Source organism: Sinocyclocheilus anshuiensis, unplaced genomic scaffold (assembly GCF_001515605.1).
Source record: "Sinocyclocheilus anshuiensis isolate Anshui unplaced genomic scaffold, SAMN03320099.WGS_v1.1 scaffold1626, whole genome shotgun sequence".
Classification (NCBI taxonomy): Eukaryota; Metazoa; Chordata; class Actinopteri; order Cypriniformes; family Cyprinidae; genus Sinocyclocheilus; species Sinocyclocheilus anshuiensis.
In genome coordinates this window covers 389,459-409,032 of record NW_015547254.1, presented here as the reverse complement: position 1 = coordinate 409,032, position 19,574 = coordinate 389,459, and the positions used below count along the sequence as shown (strand labels likewise).

Sequence of the window (19,574 nt, the reverse complement as noted above, 5' to 3'; positions counted from 1 at the left end):
TTATATTATATTATATTATATTATATTATATTATATTATATTATATTATATTATATTATATTATATTATATTATATTATATTATATTATATTATATTATATTATATTATATTATATTATATTATATTATATTATATTATATTATATTATATTATATTATATTATATTATATTATATTATATTATATTATATTATATTATATTATATTATATTATATTATATTATATTATATTATATTATATTATATTATATTATATTATATTATATTATATTATATTATATTATATTATATTATATTATATTATATTATATTATATTACAATAATATATTATTACTCTTGAGTTCCACTTCAAGAGTATAATCTGCAGACCACAAAACATCCCAAATCTACAGGAACCACCAGCTATCTCGAAACAATTGCAGTTACCTCCAGTTTTTAGTAATCTAAAATTGCCCTTAATTTATGTAATGTATCTTACAATAGCTTCAATTTTACTGATCTATAATTTGTCAGGCTGCTGTTTTATTCTCTTTTTATTGCCCACTAAATGAACCGTATAATTGTCAGCAACAGAAACAGTTTAATTGATGTTAATCACAAGTTAATGTTAAAGCGTATTAATCATTTCATTAATCATTGCATTAGTTTATTAATCTGTTGTTAATTTAATGTTTGTGCTTTCCGTCAATTAATTTATTTTGGTCTATTTTCTTAATGAGCCATTCAGCCAGTTAACTTGCAGACACAGAAACCTTCACGTACAGTACCAGAGAAGTGCTGCTTTTGTTGCCTTGACATACTGCAGCTGTTTAGTACTTACCATTATTGACTTTTTATGGTGCATCTTCCAAATGATGAATGAACAGATCAATACACATTAAATGACCAATAAATCTCTAAACAGCTTATCAAAGTGACAAAATATATTAATGACAAAAATATTGTCTTTGGTTAATTATAGGGGAGATAATACATCATTTTCTTAATTTTATGCCTAGAGTTAGAAGTTTTAGAAACAGATCAGTTTTGCATATGTTTTCCAATTATGAAACCAGCTTTTTATTGATTTATTTATTTTTTTCAATTTTCAAAAGGGGAAAATAACAGCAAAATGTTGTTTTATTTTTTGATAGTAATGGCACAGATTCATGTTGTTTACTTGATTCTTCCCAGGGTGAGTCGGAGGCCAAAACTAGACAAAACAATGGCCAATTAATTTTTAACAAGTAGACAGTAAAGCAGACCTTATTGACATTTCCCTTGTTTTGTCAGCTTCAAATTTAGTCCAAAGTGTGATTTGCTACTTGCATTAAGATATTAGTTTGGAAAAAGTAAAAAAAATCCTGTAATTGGCCAAAAATCTTTCCAACATTTGAAAAATGGTTTGTACTGTACCTGCAAGTATGATTCATTCAGCAGCAGACATGAATGTTATAAAGGTGGAGGTCACTTCCTGTCAAGGCAGGCACAGGTGGTCTTTGTGTGTAGATATGACACATTTAAGTTGTTTCTGCTGGCATTTGTTCCTTTGGAAAGTATTATTTTTTTGTTTGTGTTTTTAAAGTGTGTTCTGTGTCTCCATTTGAGAACACTGTTGTATAGCTCTGTTCAGTGTTCATTTTGTAATGTTATGGAACAGCTTCTTTCAGCATTCACATAACAAGCACACTGAAGAAAACCCACACAGGAACTCATTCACCTATTCTTTTTAATTCAAGCTTGAGTGAAATTGATTGGTTAGTTTTGGATCAAAACTAATACATTGTAACATGGGACCCACTATGAATGCACTAAGTAAGGAACTAAGTGTCCTTCCTCCTGAAGTATACATCATATTTTTCAAACTCTGTGGACCGTAAGACAATACTGTTTCTAAATGAATCATCCTTGTGGGATACCTACACCTAGTCCATGAATATCCCCCTTATTCTTATGCGAAAGGTTTTTGGAGAAGTCAGATTGTGGTATAATCTAAATTCTCTCAGAATTAATTGAACACTAGTTTATTGGTCTCAACTACATTTTCAGTAGTGTAACATTAGTTGTTTTCAAAGTACTATAGCTTTTCCAGTAACAAGCTAATCTTTTTTAACGAGTAGTGCAAACGTAAAAGTCAGATTCATTCTAATGAATCAGTTCATTTGAAATGGTTCTCTCATGCTGTATATGGAGTGGGAAAGTGGGAAAACAGTTCTCTCTTCCATACTGTATATCGGGGTTCCTCAAATCTTGCCCTGGAGGGCCAATGCGCTGCAGAGTTTAGCTCCAACCCTGATCAAACTCACCTACCTGTGATTTTCTAATGATCCTGAAGACATTGATTAGCATGCTCAGGTGTGTTTGATTAGGGTTACTAAACTCTGCAGGAAAGTGGATCTCATGGACCAGATTTGAGGTTCCCTGCTGTATGTGGAGTTGGAAAGTCTGATTCATTCTAGTTAATCGATTTATCCGTAACAGTTCTCTCTCAAATGTAGAATCTGAAATGAATGGATTCATTCTAGTGGATAGATTCATCTTAAATGGTCCTCTCTGTCATGTGTAGCTAAAATTTGATTAAATTAAGTGAAATGGTTCCTAAACGATTCTCTTTCTCACATGTAGAGTTGGAAAGTCTGATTCAGTCTTGTGAATTAGTTCAACTTAATTGTTCTCTCTCTCATATGTAGCGTTGGAAAATCTCATTCATACTCATACTCATTTTTGTAAATTGGTTGTGTTGAATAAACAGATTTAAAAAAAAAACATTCACTAATTTAAATACCTATAGTACTATGTACTGGTTTTGATTTGGTTACATAAATTAGGATGTTTTGTTGTATTTAGTATAAATTTACCTGTTCAAGCTAATTTATTTTTATTTTTTATTTAGATTTTTGTGACAGAAAAAAAAATCAAATTACAAAAATTGTATTATTTGATTTTTTTTTATTTATAAAAACAATGCTCAAAGTAAATATTCAATGTAGTTAATTAATTTTGTTAATATCTTACAGTGTAGCTAACTACCTTTTCAACCAGTATTTTTACTGTATTTTAACTCATTCAAATAGTGATTACAGTTTCAAAGTACACTTCAAAAAATATTTTTTAAAATATTTTAAAATAAAATAGTTTTTGGAGTATGTTTTAGTAAGAAAATATTATTTCAGTTTTTCTACTTCAAACGTTAATGTTTAATTCACTGTGTTAATTGCATAAAAGTTTGTGTTAATAATGTCTTTGTAACTGTAAATTTGCAAGCAATTTCTGAGTGAAAATTGTTTCTACACTACTTTTTTTCAGTGTAGCTTCCTCAACACAAATCCTATGACCCGGAAAATGTTGTTTTTCTCCTCCAAGCATCTCAATAATTCATTGTTCATGTTTGTATACAGCATAGATCAAAACAATTCGCTCAGTAAGCCACAGTCCTCTGTCGGGTCTCTTTGTGTATTGATCGGATGCAGAGTTTTGCATTCAGTGGGACATTGTGCATTGAGAAGGGCCAAGAAACACCTCAGTGAGAGGGATGACGTGGCCCGTATGTCTCTACTTTAGTTCAGAAAGCTGTTTGACTTTAATTGTGTGGACACACTCCAGGACGCCAGCTATCGGGGCTCACTGCGGTTAAAGTCGAGAGTGTAATAAACAGATGCAGCTTCTAAACAGAGCAGCCAGTGTGTGAATCTTGAGGTGAATGACCTTTAAATTTCTCACACAGGTAACCTCTCAAAGACCTGCACTGCTGATGGCTGGACCGAGATGGACCCAATGGAAATCGCAGTGCATTGTGGCTATAATCTGAATGGCACTATTGACGATGTAGGTACAAAGTACACTATAAAAATGAGCGTACCTGTAATTTTAATGGTAAAAGACTGTAAAATGCTACTGTGACAACTTGTTATTTGGTTAAGAGTTCCTTCACTATAGTGTAATAAATCTAATTGGACATTTCATACTGTTAAATTTAGTGAAAAAGATCAAGTCATCTTATAATTTACAGTGAAAACCATGAATTGACATTCCCAGAATCCTCTATGTGACCCTTCACATATGAAATAACTGTTTCTTGTTACTTTTTTTGATCAGTTACATTAGGGTTTTATGTTACATCTTATGTTGTTAAATTAATGTTCATTGTGTAATTTTAGTGTCACATGTGTTACCATGATGGTGTTTTATAGTTATGTTTATGACAACAAGCACCTTCTTTATATTAGTATTTGCCTCAGATTGTGAAAAATCTATTTGTGATTCTACATATGGTTTTCTCATTACGACCTGTGTTTTTGGTGGTTATTATAAAGGTATTTATAATAACCTTCTATTTATAATAACCTTCTTTATAAAGGTATTATAAAGGTACAAAGCAGATTTTAGTACTTCAATATGTTGGTATATTAACATTATATCAGTTAACAAAATGCAGGTTTTTACTGTGTTTTTTACAGTGTACTTTACCATCTCTAAGGTGGTTGAGAGAGCATCATACATGCAAAATATCTTAGTAAAGTTATGTCAAACTAGTGTTTTCAACTCCACTGGCATTATACAACACTGAAATGCTCAGACTCTTGACGTATTGAACTTTTAGCTTTTAGCTTTTAACAGAAAGCGATCATTCTCATGTCATATTGAGTGTTCCTCACCCAAAAAACCCAAGCTTTAACGTTCACCCTTTTTCAGTCAACCTTTTAGCCTCCTTTTCCAGCCAGCCTTTTATTGCCTAGTGCAAAGTAACAAGTCCAAACATAATAGTTCCTTTATTTAGCATTGCACGTCATGTCAGGCTTTGGATACATTTGTAAACATACTAATAATCCATCACTGAAGCAGGTATTATATAACATGAAACACCTTGATCTTTTGAGCAGAGTGTAGTTAAGTGAAGAGCAAATGACCTTTGCCCTTTGATGAAAGCTTTCCCAGCATGTGTTCACATCAACAGGATGGGTAATCAGCACGCACAGTCTTCAGACCCACTGGGAATATGTGGGCATGGGACTTAAAGGGGTCATATGATGCTTTTTTAAATATAATTATTTGGTGTATTTGGTGTAACAGAATATGTTGGCTTTTGCTTTCGCCTAGAAACACACAGCGTCTCCCTGACATGCTGCTTCAACACTAACTGCGGTTACTGAAACCACGCCTTCTTTCTTTGCGTGCACATTTGGGCGCATTATGCAAATATTCCCACATAGTGACCTAGATATGTGGGGGCGTGTTAGAACGAGCCGTTTTAGGGGGGTGTGGCAGAGTCTTAACTTTGATAAAGAATATCTCTTTGGTTTTGACACTTTAGTCTTTGCAACTTCAGGGATATTATCTATTCACGAACAGCTTGTAACACTCCAAAGAGAAAGGAAAACTTGAAATCGCATCATATGACCCCTTTAAAAGGAATTTTATGTTTTTGTTTATTCAAGTGTGATGCTCCTTGTTGCCATGTTCAGGTTTTTATATTCAACTTCGGTCAAAGACTATAGAGGGGGTTATTTAAATATGTTCTACACAGGTGAGTCTTTTAGCAAAGCTTTGCATTGGAGAGACAGCACAGTACTCATTCTTACCACAAAAAAGAAACATCCTTTTCAGGATCCCAGAAATGGACAAAAAAGTCAGTGCATTGAGTCATATTTAGATACCGTGGTTGTTTTGTTTTTGAGCTGTAGTGTTTATGGAGGTTGTAAATGCATGTTTTGACCCCACTGTCATCATACGTAAGAGCAGTATGCTGTTAAAAAATCATGTAGATTTACACATAAAGCAAAATAATTTCGATTTCTTGCTTTTAATAGAATGGTTTGCTATAAACCATGTTTAATGATGTTTAAAAAACATGATACCATAACCAATCACACTGTATAAAAGTATGGAGTCTGTACAAATTTTTATGTTTTAGTAAGAAGTCTTCTACTGATCAAAAATACAGTAAAAACATGATCCTTCAGAGATTATTCTAATATGCTGATTTGCTGCTAAAGAAACATTTAGAATAGAAACAGAATTTATTTAAAATATTGAATCTTTTGTAACATTGTAAATGTCTTTTCAGTGTAATGTGTCCTTGCTCAATAAAAAATATTCATTTCTTCTTTCAAACAAAAAAAATCTTGACCTCAAACCAACAGTAGTGTAATTTGAAGATTCAAAAAGATAAAAAATCTTCTGTTCTATTTGAACTAGTTAACTGTATTCTTTCTTTTCTTTTGCAGGATAGTTTCTTTAGGTCGGTGAAGATCGGCTACACCATCGGGCACAGTGTTTCTCTCATTTCTCTCACCACTGCCATTGTAATACTTTGTATATCCAGGTAAGAAATTCTACATTTGTTGAAACTGATGCTAACATTTGCTGGTGCAGGGGTGAATTATGTTCTTTTGCAAAAATAGTTTTGCATTTCTCTAGATGTGTCATGTTTATGCTATCATACTTGCTTTAACTAGTTTTAAAGCCCTATCCAAGGCAATTATTTCTAAGGAAAATTACTTCCTGCCTAACTGACAGTTCTTTAAAATTAACTGAGGGTGAAGTATAATTACATCTGCTTATTTTTATACAAATCAAATGCATGCGGTCGAAGAACAGGGTACAAATACAAGGTACAAGTGCTTGAAACTCTCTCTCTCTATGTTATTCCTTTTTTTTAAATAGTGAGATTTAAATGTATAGTGTGGAACACAGTTGTGGCTATTAAAATGTAGAATTTTTAAATATTACTATTTTAAATATATATTTTAAAATATTAATTTAAAATGTTTATTAGAATTCATTTGAATGTTTCTAGACAAAAAAAAATACTATTTTACTACACACACACACAAAAATTATTTTTTGCCTTTTATAAATGTTTTTTGCTGTCAAATACTGGGCACGGTTTGAGTCCTACTAATGTTTCACATTGAAGAATGTCATTTTGATTAAGTTAATGGTTAACAGGCTTTAAACACAGAAAACAGTGCTTCATGCGTTATACTTTCCTATTTTTAGTTTAAAAGAAGTATACTAATAGCACACTTGAATAAACTTCTTTTTCGTAAGGGTGTAGCCAACCCCAGATCCACCATGAGGCGTCATGGAGCGAGTCACTGAATCACTGAAGCTGTCGAGGATTAAACAGCAAACAACATGCGTTTTGACACTACAGTGATTGATCTAGCTCACCAGAGGCAAAACGGTCTTCTAATGACAGAGATAAGAGCTTTCTTACATGTATATTCCAACTCACACATTTCATCCTGGCCAAACAAGACTCCCCACAATCAGAGAATCATTCCAGTGTGCATTAGTGCTCACATATAAACCCAGTAGTGATACTTTGAACCATAAACACGGTTTAAAACCCTTTAAATGGCACCAAGGTAGCATTCTGATGATTTAGGCAATATAATTTATGTATGTATTAAACACTGCATACATTTGTGGATCAGACTATGTATGATGCTCTTCTGGTGGATGATTCATTTTTGACATGGCACATTCCTGTGACATGCTCATTATAGTAACTGCTATGGATGTAGCTTACTCATAATCACCCATAATAATTGCAACATTAGTAGGGTAAGATGAGGTAAGATACCCCTGGACCAAAATGACCCCCCACCAATTTTTTATCTTGACCATAGAGGGCACAAAATCTCATTTCATTACTTTTGATGAATGGCCGCGCTATTTTTAATTTGGTAATTTTCATCTGACTATGAACATTTTGAGATTTAGTCAGTCGAAACAGTTTTGAGGTTAACTGATCTAATTTTGTGTCTCTGTTAAATATGACATTGTATTATGTTGAATGTCAGAGTTTGTGTGTGTGTGTGTGTGTGTGTGTGTGTGTGTGTGTGTGTGTGTGTGTCTGTTTGTTAAAGAGGGATTTGTGGACACATCAGTGTGTCTTTAGATTTGTTGAGTAAAAATTATAGGTAACACTTTATTTTAAGGTGTCCTTGTTACACGTTACATGTACTTACTATTATAATAACAATTAATTATGCATAATTACATGCAAGTAACCCTAAACCATACCCTAATCCTAACCTTAACCATATAGTATGTACATGTAGTTAATTAATATTACACAGTACTTAAATGTTTAATTACACTGTAACAAGGACACCTTAAGATAAAGTGTAACCAAATTATTATTTTTTTTTTTGAAGTAAAAAGATCAAATTAGATCCTTGTGGTAAGATGGTCACCCAGAAATGGCACAAAATATTTTTACATTTTATTTCATGACAAATAAATTAGCAAATGTTTCTATTTATTTCCTATAATAACACTGGCTGATGCATCATCATCCTGCACATGTTATCTTATATCTAAATATGTTACAATTTAAAAGTAAATGCACATTGGCATCTTCCCTCATCTTACTCTGCAGTATTTGACTGATTTACCAAACGTATAAAAGGATGACCTATAAAAGTGCATGCGTTTTGCTGTAAACTTGCACAGCGTCAATCCTCCCTGGATCATGCTGGGGTTAAGTGCTTTGCTCAAGGGCACAAATGTGATAGTTCACGGCTCACTCCTTCTGATTACCAACTCTAAGCTCAATCACCTCCTCAAATGCTGTCATTTTCATCAGTAATAAGGTTGATGTGTGTCACCACCAGTATGGCAGAGCAGCACTACTTCTCGATAAAGCTGCTCATGTTCAGCTCTCCAGCAATGTAATCAGTCCTAATCCTGTCTGTTAACACTATCTGCACTCGAGCTGCAGGCTTAAGCAGTCTTAACTGAGAGGATATCAGTCTGATGTGGGATTTCAGTGACTGACAGGGACTGAAGACCTGATCACACCTCAGGTTGTTATTATTGCCGGTTTGAACACTTGCTCCCACTCTATTGAATGACTCAGGTCACAAGTTGTCTTTGCTTGGTGAAAACAGTCTGCGGTCTAATTAAATTGTACCTTCACCAAGAATTCAATTCAATTCAAATTTATTTGTATAGTGCTTTTTACAATACACATTGTTTCAAAGCAGCTTTATAGAAAGTGCATGTGTCTACATTACAAAGCAGAAGTGAATGTGTCCAAGTAATGTTCATTTCACAAATGAACACAAAAGAAACACTTGGTACAAATTTTGTAGTGTCCAAATCTGTCAGAGGTATGTCAAGGTGATCCTGCAGATGGCCACGCACTAGAGATGCAACATAGGCCTGTAAGATCATGCTGATAGTGTCAGATCACAGCATGTAAAATGAGCAAACCAGAGACGACATACCTGTGCATGAGTGCTAGGTTAAAGGAAACACAGGGATTTGACCTTTAACTCAAAAAAATGTAAAGCTATAGTCAGTTAGGGAAAACTGCAATGTTATGCAATTAAAATGGTAACTTATATAAAACTTCAAAAGCTGTATTTTAATAAAAACCTATTTGTAAATGGGTTCATTTCAAATTTAAGCTTTATAGAAAGCATCTGTGACATGCTGTTGAATAATTAAGACTCAGCAAGCAAAAATCTACAGTAATGCACTTACAAACAAAATCTGTGGGGTAATTTGTTTAAACAATGATGGAAATTATTTTTCTTGTGTTGTGTTTTGAATATGGAAAAAACAGTATGCTCAAAACAATGCTGGAAATATAACCACTGGTAATGCCGTCAATCCAACATTTTTATTATTATTTATATACTATTATAGTTTGTATTAATAGTTTTAATTAGATGTTATTTTTCTATTTTAGGTTTTTATTTTAATTTTATTTTAATTTTTTTTATATTATGTTCTTTTGACATTTTTACTAGTTTTTATTTTTTATTCTGAATAGTTTTAACTTAGTTTTCCGTTTTAGATTTATTTCAAGATTAGTTTTATTTCAGTTAGTAATTTTAATACTTCAGCTTAAACTTTTGCCAAGGAAACATTTTACATCTAATTTTTATATTTATTTTGATTAACAAAAAAGTTTTCCTTTATAGTTTTAGTATTATTTTTTGTTAAAGATAACACCGCTTCAATTACTCTTTCACATTTGTTTTCTAATGTTTAATTCAGGGTTATTATCCATATACAGTGGATCTCTTCAAATATCCAAACCAGGAGTTGTATAAGTTAGATTTTGCCTGCTGTAATGTATAATATTTTAAGTCCATTTCAGCAGGCTTTTGGCACAGTATCAAAACAAATGGATTTCTGAAGTAATGAAGTAACTTTTCCACACATTGTTTAGAATTCATCTTACTGGCCACATAAATATATAGTTTAGCCATGAAACTCTAGATGGCGCAGGCTGATGTTTTGTTAACATAACTGATGATATTCAGTGAGTTAAACGACTTGGCACAAGCTGATTGGTTCATGCTGCATTTGCAGCCAATGAGCTTACTGCCTTGCATTTATATGGCTGGCTAGCATTCACTAGAGAGTCCCGGAGCGCGCTTTCATAGTTTCTCTGAATCCCTCCACCTTCCCCAGCTCCACCTGTATAAATCTGCTACGGGTTATTTTATATGCTATTTGTGCAGCAGCAGTATGTCTTAAATACTCACGGCACCGTATCGCCGTATGCATTGGCAGTAGCAAGTTCCTGTACTTGCTTGCAGCAGCAGCAATAATCTACAACTACAGTAATAACCAACAGCAGCAGCAATTCAGCAGCAGCAGCAGCGTAGCAGATCTATTCCACCAAGACCAAATACATTAACTCATATCCATCACCATGCTAAAATATTCCGAGAGTTGTCATGATTAAACTATAACAAAGCCGATATACATTATTTACTACTTTAAACACAGAAAACAGTGCTTCATGTGTGATTGTAGCCAACCCCAGATTCACCATAGGGCATCATGGAGCGAGTCACTGAATCACTGAAGCTGTCGAGGATTAAACAGCAAACAACATGCATGCGTTTTGACACTACAGTGATTGATCTAGCTAGTGAAGGACATCACAAAGGAAGGTAGACAAATGAAAATCCAATACTGTAAATCAAAAACCAGACAAAAAAACTAATTAAAAGAAACTCAATATGAACTGACTCTTTAAGTCAAGCCAAGTCAAATCTCCTTTATTTGTATAGCGCTTTATACAATACAGATTGTGCCAAAGCAGCTTTACAGAGTCAAACAGGAAAATAGTTTGTCAATAATGCAAGAGGACAATAACAAACAGTCATTTTTCAAGTTAAAGTCAGTTCATTGATTCAGTGATGTCATCATCCAGTTCAGCTCTCTTCCAGTAATGGCTTTAGTAATGCAATTGGTAGACAAAAGAAAGACTTCATAATAAGCCATTGAAAAACATGGTTACTCTAACTCTTAATTGATAACAGGTCTTCATTACATGCATTCATTGTGCCAGAATGTAAACCTTGTGGTGAGATATGTGATAACATATGTGACAAAAGTTTCATGATTTTCATAAAGAGGAACTGGCTTCTGGGTTAATAGAATCTTGCATGTAAAGACAAAATGCAAAACCATCATGTATTTAACTTTGTTAAAGTTGAGACGTACACTTCTATTTAAAATATTGGGGTCAGTAAAATCTTTTTTAAAGAAATTAATATCAAAGATGCTTTAAATTGATCAAAAGTAACAGTAAACACTATGTTGTTACAAAAAAAAAAAAAGTTAATTAAAATAAAGTCTGTTCTGTTGAACTTTCTATTTATCAAAGAATCCTGAAGAAATGCATCACGGTTTCCACAAGTGCTGAACAGCTGTTTTCAACATTGATAATAATAAGAAATGTTTCTTGAGCTGTAAATCAGCATATTAGAATGATTTCTGAAGGATCATGTGACCCTGAAGACTGGAGTAATGTTGCTGAAAATTCAGCTTTGCCATCACAGGAATAAATTATATTAATAAATAACATAAAATATATTAAAATAGAAAACAGTTCTTCTAAATTGTAATGATATTTTGCAGTATTGTTTTACTGTAGTTTTAATCAAATAAATGCAACCTTCTGCATTTGAAAGAGACTTTTTCTTTCTCAAAATATTAAAAGTTCTTAAAGACCCCAAACTTTTGAATGCCATAAAGTCATAATTGTATTTCTTTTAGACTCATAAGTGGCTAAATGGGATTTATTTAGATTATTCCAATAAGGCAAGAAGCCTTACAAAGTGCTGCAAAAATGTAGTCCCAACAACACATTATTTGTATTGTCTTGTTGTAAACTAACAATCCCTACAGCATGGCAACTTTCTAGGGTATCTGAGAGAATATAAATCTTCTCCTTTCACCAGAGCGCAAAGCGAAACCAGTGTTTAAACAAAGTGTCAGCTGATTTACTAGTGTGAGGTATGGACATTATAAACAAAAGATAATGTTCAGGGTGTTCTGGGATATCAGAGTCTCTCTCTCTGTTTTTAAAAACACCTGCGTTTTGGATAAAGCAGCTCTGGATGTGTTCTCAAAAGAACAGTTCACCCATTAAATGAAAATGATGCCATTATGCACGCACTCTCATGTTGCTCCCAATCCTGCATGACTTTCTTTTTTTCCACATGATAGATGCAGTGTGGTCAGTATTTGACTGCCTGCCATAGCTTGATAATATTAAATGAGCATTTAGGATATTAAATAAGCAGGTACCTTGAATTTTAAATCAGATTTTATGAATTCCCATGAATTACCGTGAATAGAAATGTGTGTGGAATGGACTACAACACAATGCAACAAATTATCTGTTGAACGAACCCCTTACATGGACCAGAAAGCTCAATTAGGATTTCATTTGTAGTGTAATTAGCTGTCATTTTTTCCGTTATTAGCTCCAAGGACAGGGTGTAATTAGGGGGAAGGGGACTTCTCAATCAGGCTTAACGTATTTTAGATTCAGTCCGTGAGCGTGGCTGATTGTATTCCTTGTATTCCCTCAGGAAGCTCCACTGCACACGGAACTACATCCACATGCACCTGTTTGTGTCCTTCATTATGAAAGCCATCGCAGTCTTCGTCAAAGATGCGGTGCTCTACGATGTTTTTCAAGAGTCTGACAACTGCTCCACTGACTCTGTAAGTTCATTATTGCACAATCTATTTATTTATTTTCTAATAAGTCCCCCAGGAGTCTGTAATAGTTTCAGTTAGCAAACCATGTGACATCCACACACAGCAAACCAAGTATTTATCTAGCAATGTTAGTAAATATAGTCTATCCCAGCTGATCACGTTTACATTTTTTCTTACTCACTGGTCTTGGGCCTCTCGACTGTTATGTCTGCTGCTAAACATCCATGAGCATAACTTCACACATGCTTGCTGAATTGACTGCTGTGGGTGACCTCTGTTTGAACCAGCTTGCCAAAATGCTTGTTCCAGTCATTCTGGATGGCATGTACTCCCACTGTTATTGTTGTAGCCCCTTAAGCTAACTGAATTTCACAGATTTTTCTTTCACAACATTGCAAAATCACAAGAAGTGATGTGAACTTTGGGTCATTTTTTGACACTGGTGCAACAGGGTATTTTGTTTGTGCTAGTTTTACACAATTGTACTGACAAGTGTATGCTGGTTTACTAGTGTCCCATTACTATGCTGGTTTACTAGTGTCTCTATTAAAATAAGAGGAATCCGTTTCACAGTATTTAGACAGCATCGTCTGACTGCTAGTAATGGTGAAGGACATTTTCTGAGATGATTCAGCTGGTAAGATGACGACTGATTAAACTTGACAAAGGAGCATAAAGCTCTCAATGAAAACATGGCTCCTTATCACAGTATATGGAGTGAGTGTGCTGTAACACATGTCCAGTGTTCAGATCTGGTGTCTCTCAGTGTCTGCAGTTTGAGCAGGAATTTTCAATAGATCAAGGCCGTCTGTGGGATCTTCAGAAGTGTAATGTTCTTTCAAACTGAGCTTTTGACTCTTTAGAATTTTAAAGCAAATGGATTTTAAATGCAACTTTTTTTTAAATTATATAAATCTTTAAAATTGACTTTTTACAGTGATTTTTGTTGATATAAAAAGGTCTGAAACACTGTGGCACAAAGGATGCACATGTCTGAATGTAGACCGTCTAATCGAGTCGTTGTTTTCACAGGTCGTTTGCTGAAAATTTGTCGCTCCAGACTCATATGACTATTTTCTGTAAAACAAAATCAATCTATCTGTCTATCCCACTGGACAAAATGGCAAATGAAAGCTTTTTCCACCTTGGAGTAGAAAATGAAGTTTACAATAAAGAAGTCACATTGTGATAAACCCTAATGCAACTGTTAGAAATAATTCATAGACATGATTTCAAAATAGTCACATTGTGAGATATAAAGTGACAATGTAAAATATATATTTGAAGTCATATTGTGGCTTTATTTCTCTTGCAAAAATTACAAGCAAGCTTTCAAGCATTGTAAACCAGGCAAGCAAGATACTGTAATAGTTCCTGCAGAACGCAAGGGCAGTTGAAAGGAAAGCCTTTCATATTGATATGATTCATTACATCCTCTCCATGATTCTTTTTAACGGCTCCCAGAATGTTTTTTAGGTCTGTGATTTAAAAAAAAAAAATTTTTTTTTTTTTTATCAGAGACAATCTTCTATCCTTGTGGGATAGAAAATAAAGCTTGCTTTATGTATTTATTTATTTGTTTATTTATTTATTTAATTTTGAGACAGAGTCACAATTGTGGGACATAAAGTCGTGATTACGACATATAAAGTTTAAATTATGGGATATAAAGTCACAGTTGGAAGATATTAAGGCACACTGTGAGATTTAAAGTCACAATTATGCGAAATAAAGTCGTTATTACAAGATAATGTCACATTGAGAGGTATAAAGCCACAGTTATGTGAAATAAAGTTGCGATTACGAGATATAAAAAGTCACAGTTGGAAGATATAAAGGCACATTGTGAGATTTAAAGTCATATCTGTGGGATATAAAGTCTAATAAAGTTGTTATTATGACATATACACTCACATTGTGTTATGTGTAAAGTCACAAATGAAAGATAAAAAAAATGTATTCTGAAGATGAAGCAGGCTTTCATACAAAATAATTTCACAATAATGAGATATAATTTTGTTGTTGTTGTTGTTGAAATAAAGTATTGATTAAGAGATGTAAAGTCACATTGTGAGATATAAAGTCACAGTTGGAAGATATAAAGCTGTCAGTTCAGTTTTTTTTTAGATTTGAACCCAGGTCTCCTTTCACTCCTTACAGAGCCTATAGATTACAATCCTTACATTTTTATGAAGAACTACGTGGTTAAAAAGTGCTCCTTAAAAGTCTTACATCAGTCTCTTTTAAAGACTTAATCTGCATGCGAAATATTACTAATCTCCTGTGGAATCAGTTCATATTCACAGCTAGGTTATGTGTCAAGCTGCCTTATTAACGTTATTCTCACCTTTAAATAAAAGTAGGCTCATGGGAAAAGACAGAATGACTGATTGCCAGAAAACAGCTTTATAAAAAGAATTAGTTGCAGTGGTTTTTATCTATGATACATAATAAATGCATGATAAAAGGCTGTTGAGAGGTTCGCCTCAGCAGAAGGTGTTTGTTAACCATGTGTGGTCGAGCCTGCAGCAAAAGATTTCTATCTATTTCAGGGATTTCGTGCTCTGAGCAAGAGGCTGCGTCTCGCATAGTAATTTGGGATGATTTGTGCGTATTAGAACTATGAGCCAGATCCATTCATCCTGTGCTGCCTCATTTTACACGCCTGAAAGCAGAAAGCATCATTCAGAGCCTTCTGCTGTCTAAACTGTCGATTGTTTCATCCACCCAATTCTTTTCTCCTGCCTGTAAGGCATGCACTCTCATTTTCAACGTGTTGCAGAGAGGAACGGAGTTTAAGATCTTGAGAATCTTGAGAATCTTTGATCCTCGGATCATGGAGCTCAAAGAAGTATTTTTAGAAAAACAGAGTTTTTTTCTTATGTGCAAAACTACATACTTTCAAAATCAAGGTGGGTGTCAAAACAACTACTCGACTTGTTAATCTTTAGCTAGTTCTGTACAATTAGGCTCCACCAAACTCTCAACAGGTGATTTTAGGTTCCGTTCACCACACAGGATGTGACTATATTTATGTACACAAACTAATTTATAAGGTGTGGTAAAAAAAGATTTTGTAAGTATTTTATTTGTTTATTTATTATTTTAAGATGTACTTAATTTAAGATGTCATTTATTCTTGTGATGCCAAAGCTGAATTTTCAGCACAATCTCAGTGTCACATGATCCTTCCGAAATCATTCTAATATGCGGATTTGGAGCTCAAGAAACATTTTTTTTATCAATGTTGAAAACATTTGCAATGCTTAATATTTTTGGAAACCATGATACATATTTTTTCAGGATGCTTTGATGAATAGAAAGTTATTTATTTGAAATATTTTTAACATTAGAAATGTCTTTAAAGGGGTCATATGATGTGATTTCAATTTTTCCTTTCTCTTTGGAAAACACATTTCATTACACCAAATACACAAAATAATGTTCTTTTTCGCAACATCATATGACCCCTTTAATGTCACCTTTGACCAATTTAATGCATCTTTGCTTAATAAAAGTATTTTCTTAAAAAAGTATTTCTGACCCTGAAACTTGTGAACAATAGTGTATGTACTTTGCAATGAAAGAGAAATGAACATTTTAGCTTTCTTATGAGTAACTGAATATTTGTTTTTTCTTGCTTTTGCATAAAAAAAATCCTTCTCACCTTCTTTGCAGCCCCTAGTTTCAAACTAGTGATCCATCTTGTCCATCCCTATATATTGTAGTTATCTTGATATGAACATCACAGATCATTAACTGTGTTCAAACTGTTGTGCAGCACCACATCTACGGGCCTCAGCATGATGGTTTTGCTTGTATTGAACAGTCAGAAGTTAGTAGTCATTAATTCGTTCTGCTTTTGAGCAGGAGGACATGGCATTTTCAGCATGATGCTGTATCTTTGCTCTGTTTTTCCTTTTCACCTTCAGCCACTTACACCCTCCTGTCTGATTTCATTGCTGTGTGTTTGTCTCACAGTTATTTGTCTATAGTTCTCCTGCAGTCTGCCTGCCATGTCTCACTGTCCTTCCTCAACAAACTCCTCTCTACCTCCCACAGGTTCTATATAAATAAAACCACTGCTTTCATGAAAGATTATTACCAGTGCTTAAATTGCTATTTTGGAAGTCAAAGGAACCCAAAAAAATTAAGCACTAGCTAGGCAATTGATAGTTTTCACGTGACATCACACACTCATAGGAACGCCCACCTGGAGGGCAAAACGAAGGTTTGCTCCACTGACCGCCAGTTATTTTTTTGCAGTTTGCATTAAGTAGTAATGTAGTAAAATGCTGATATTAAAAGGTGAAATTCAGTAAACACCTTATTGATGATGTATGTTTTGTACAGGCAAGCATATGAACCCAGAATATAAACAATGTGCAAAGTTTCACGTTAAATGGTTTCCCATAGAAAACCATTAGAAGGAAAACACTGAACCATTAAGCGGATTGCGTTCATATTCCGACCTAATCTGCTTGCCTATGTAAACTATGCATCATTAATATAGTGATTACTGAATTTGATCTTTTAATATTACTGTTTTAAATATATGAAGGCACTTTAAGTGTTTTTACAACGTTTGTCTCACTGTTTAATGATTGAAATATTGCCGCGGGTGCTTAATATGGATTGCAAATGGCCAAAACTTGCATTTTGTTCACATACCTTTGTTTTATTCTTTTGAGAGGTGATCTAAATATTTGCATCTGTGAAACGGATGGAAAATTGACAGGTTTTGCCCTCCAGGTCTTCGAGCCGGTCACGTGACTGAAAGCTATCAATACATGACATATGCATAATTACCTAGAGTAATCAGGGTTTGTAATGTGAGAATTAAAAGTATATGTATATTCAAGTTTTTACAAATGAAAAGCCATAAATTCCTTTACTTTGAAATTCTTAAATATGCGTTATGTATTTAAATTATATATACGTAAATATATTTTAATATACGTGAACTTGCAAATTATGTTGCAAATTAATTTATAATTTTTAATTAAATGATTTGACATTTATAAGAAACAGATTACCATTTATGTGTACCGAAGACTTAATGCAAAAGGAAATTTAAAGTAAAAATATTTGTTTTTCATCTGAATATCAGCCTGGAAAATGCCTTCATTCATAATTACATTTTATTGATACAAACTGGAAATCTGCCCTAAATTGTATTTTTATTGAAATTAAAATATATAACTTTCACTGTCAATGTTTTTTTTTTTCTTTTTGTGATGACGGGGGCTAAGATGATGTCATCACCATCGCAATAGTGGGAGGAGTGTGTAAAGCCTTCTTAAAAAAGCCATTTATGGTCCTATGTTTCTTTGTTGGTATTTATGGTTTTGTTGACTTTGGTGCATTAGGATACATTTCCATTATGTTTAATCCAGCACATTATCCTCTAATATTCATTTAGAATACAGGCAGTTTTAGATATTATATTTGTGTTGATTCCTGACAGTTGCAAAAAAAAAAAAAAAAGTAATGTTCACACACTGAAAATTATAAATGTTTATCAAAAAGTAATAGTTATCCACTTTTTATATTATAATATTGATCTTGGAATATCGCTAAAGTAGTGTGGTGTTAAAATATTTGCTAATTAAAGCTATTATCAGCCACAATTTGCACCATCCCTTTTACATACTGCAAACAGTAAACCAAAACTGAAGTTGTTTGCTGTATCTGCTTTTTTCCAATTTCATTTTATTTCACAAAGCACTCGATGGTAGTACATAATATATGTATGATGTAGTTAGTTCATTGGAAACTACTGAATGAAGAGTTGATTTCTTTAGAACGACATATCTGAAATGATCATTGTTGCGGCTATATTCAAAACGTTTTTCATTTTTGTGGAAAACATTTGCATACAGTGGTCGCACTGCAGTATTTTACAATTTGTTATCACCGTGGTAAATGTCAGGATGTCCTTACTCCTCAGAGCACTCAAGGGTGGGAACGACTTCTCAAAGCTATTTTCATTTCCTCTGTCTCTGATTTTCAGGTTGGCTGCAAAGCTGTGATTGTCTTTTTCCAGTATTGCATTATGGCAAGCTTCTTCTGGCTGCTAGTGGAAGGTCTGTATCTTCATGCTCTGTTGGCCGTCTCCTTCTTCTCAGAGAGGAAGTACTTCTGGTGGTACATTCTGATTGGTTGGGGTAGGTGTCATAGTATTTATGTGCATCTGTTTCTTTATTAACCTTCTTTTGTTAAACTTTGACATAATGATTATGTCAGTGAGCCATGTAAAGAGGCAGCCGCTGATGTATTGACTGAAATATGCTCTCATTTCACCTCACTCTAGGAGGCCCAACGATTTTCATCATGGCTTGGAGCTTTGCCAAGGCTTACTTCAATGACGTCGGGTAAGATAAGCCTATCAGTCAAAGCCTTCAATGATTTTATGCTAAAATCAAGACATAAATACTTACTCATCATTGCAAGCAAAAATGTATACATGACATTTATTTGCCATTTTTTCCAGATGCTGGGATATAATTGAAAATTCTGACCTATTCTGGTGGATTATTAAAACCCCAATATTAGCTTCAATTCTGGTGAGATGCATTTTCACACCTAAAGTATGATATGTCAC

The 19,574-nt window shown here is 33.6% G+C and overlaps 1 protein-coding gene across 1 annotated transcript in view; it reads left to right on the top strand.

Annotated features, from left to right (window-relative positions):
* The window catches only part of vipr1b (vasoactive intestinal peptide receptor 1b), a 62,733-nt gene that overhangs the window by 32,162 nt on the left and 10,997 nt on the right, over positions 1–19,574 (top strand). Inside the window, exons 4-9 of the mRNA XM_016503713.1 lie at positions 3,705–3,805; positions 6,205–6,302; positions 12,838–12,973; positions 18,984–19,137; positions 19,284–19,344; positions 19,464–19,536. Of these exons, the coding sequence (XP_016359199.1) occupies positions 3,705–3,805; positions 6,205–6,302; positions 12,838–12,973; positions 18,984–19,137; positions 19,284–19,344; positions 19,464–19,536 (623 nt within the window). The remainder of the gene's footprint in view (positions 1–3,704; positions 3,806–6,204; positions 6,303–12,837; positions 12,974–18,983; positions 19,138–19,283; positions 19,345–19,463; positions 19,537–19,574) is intronic.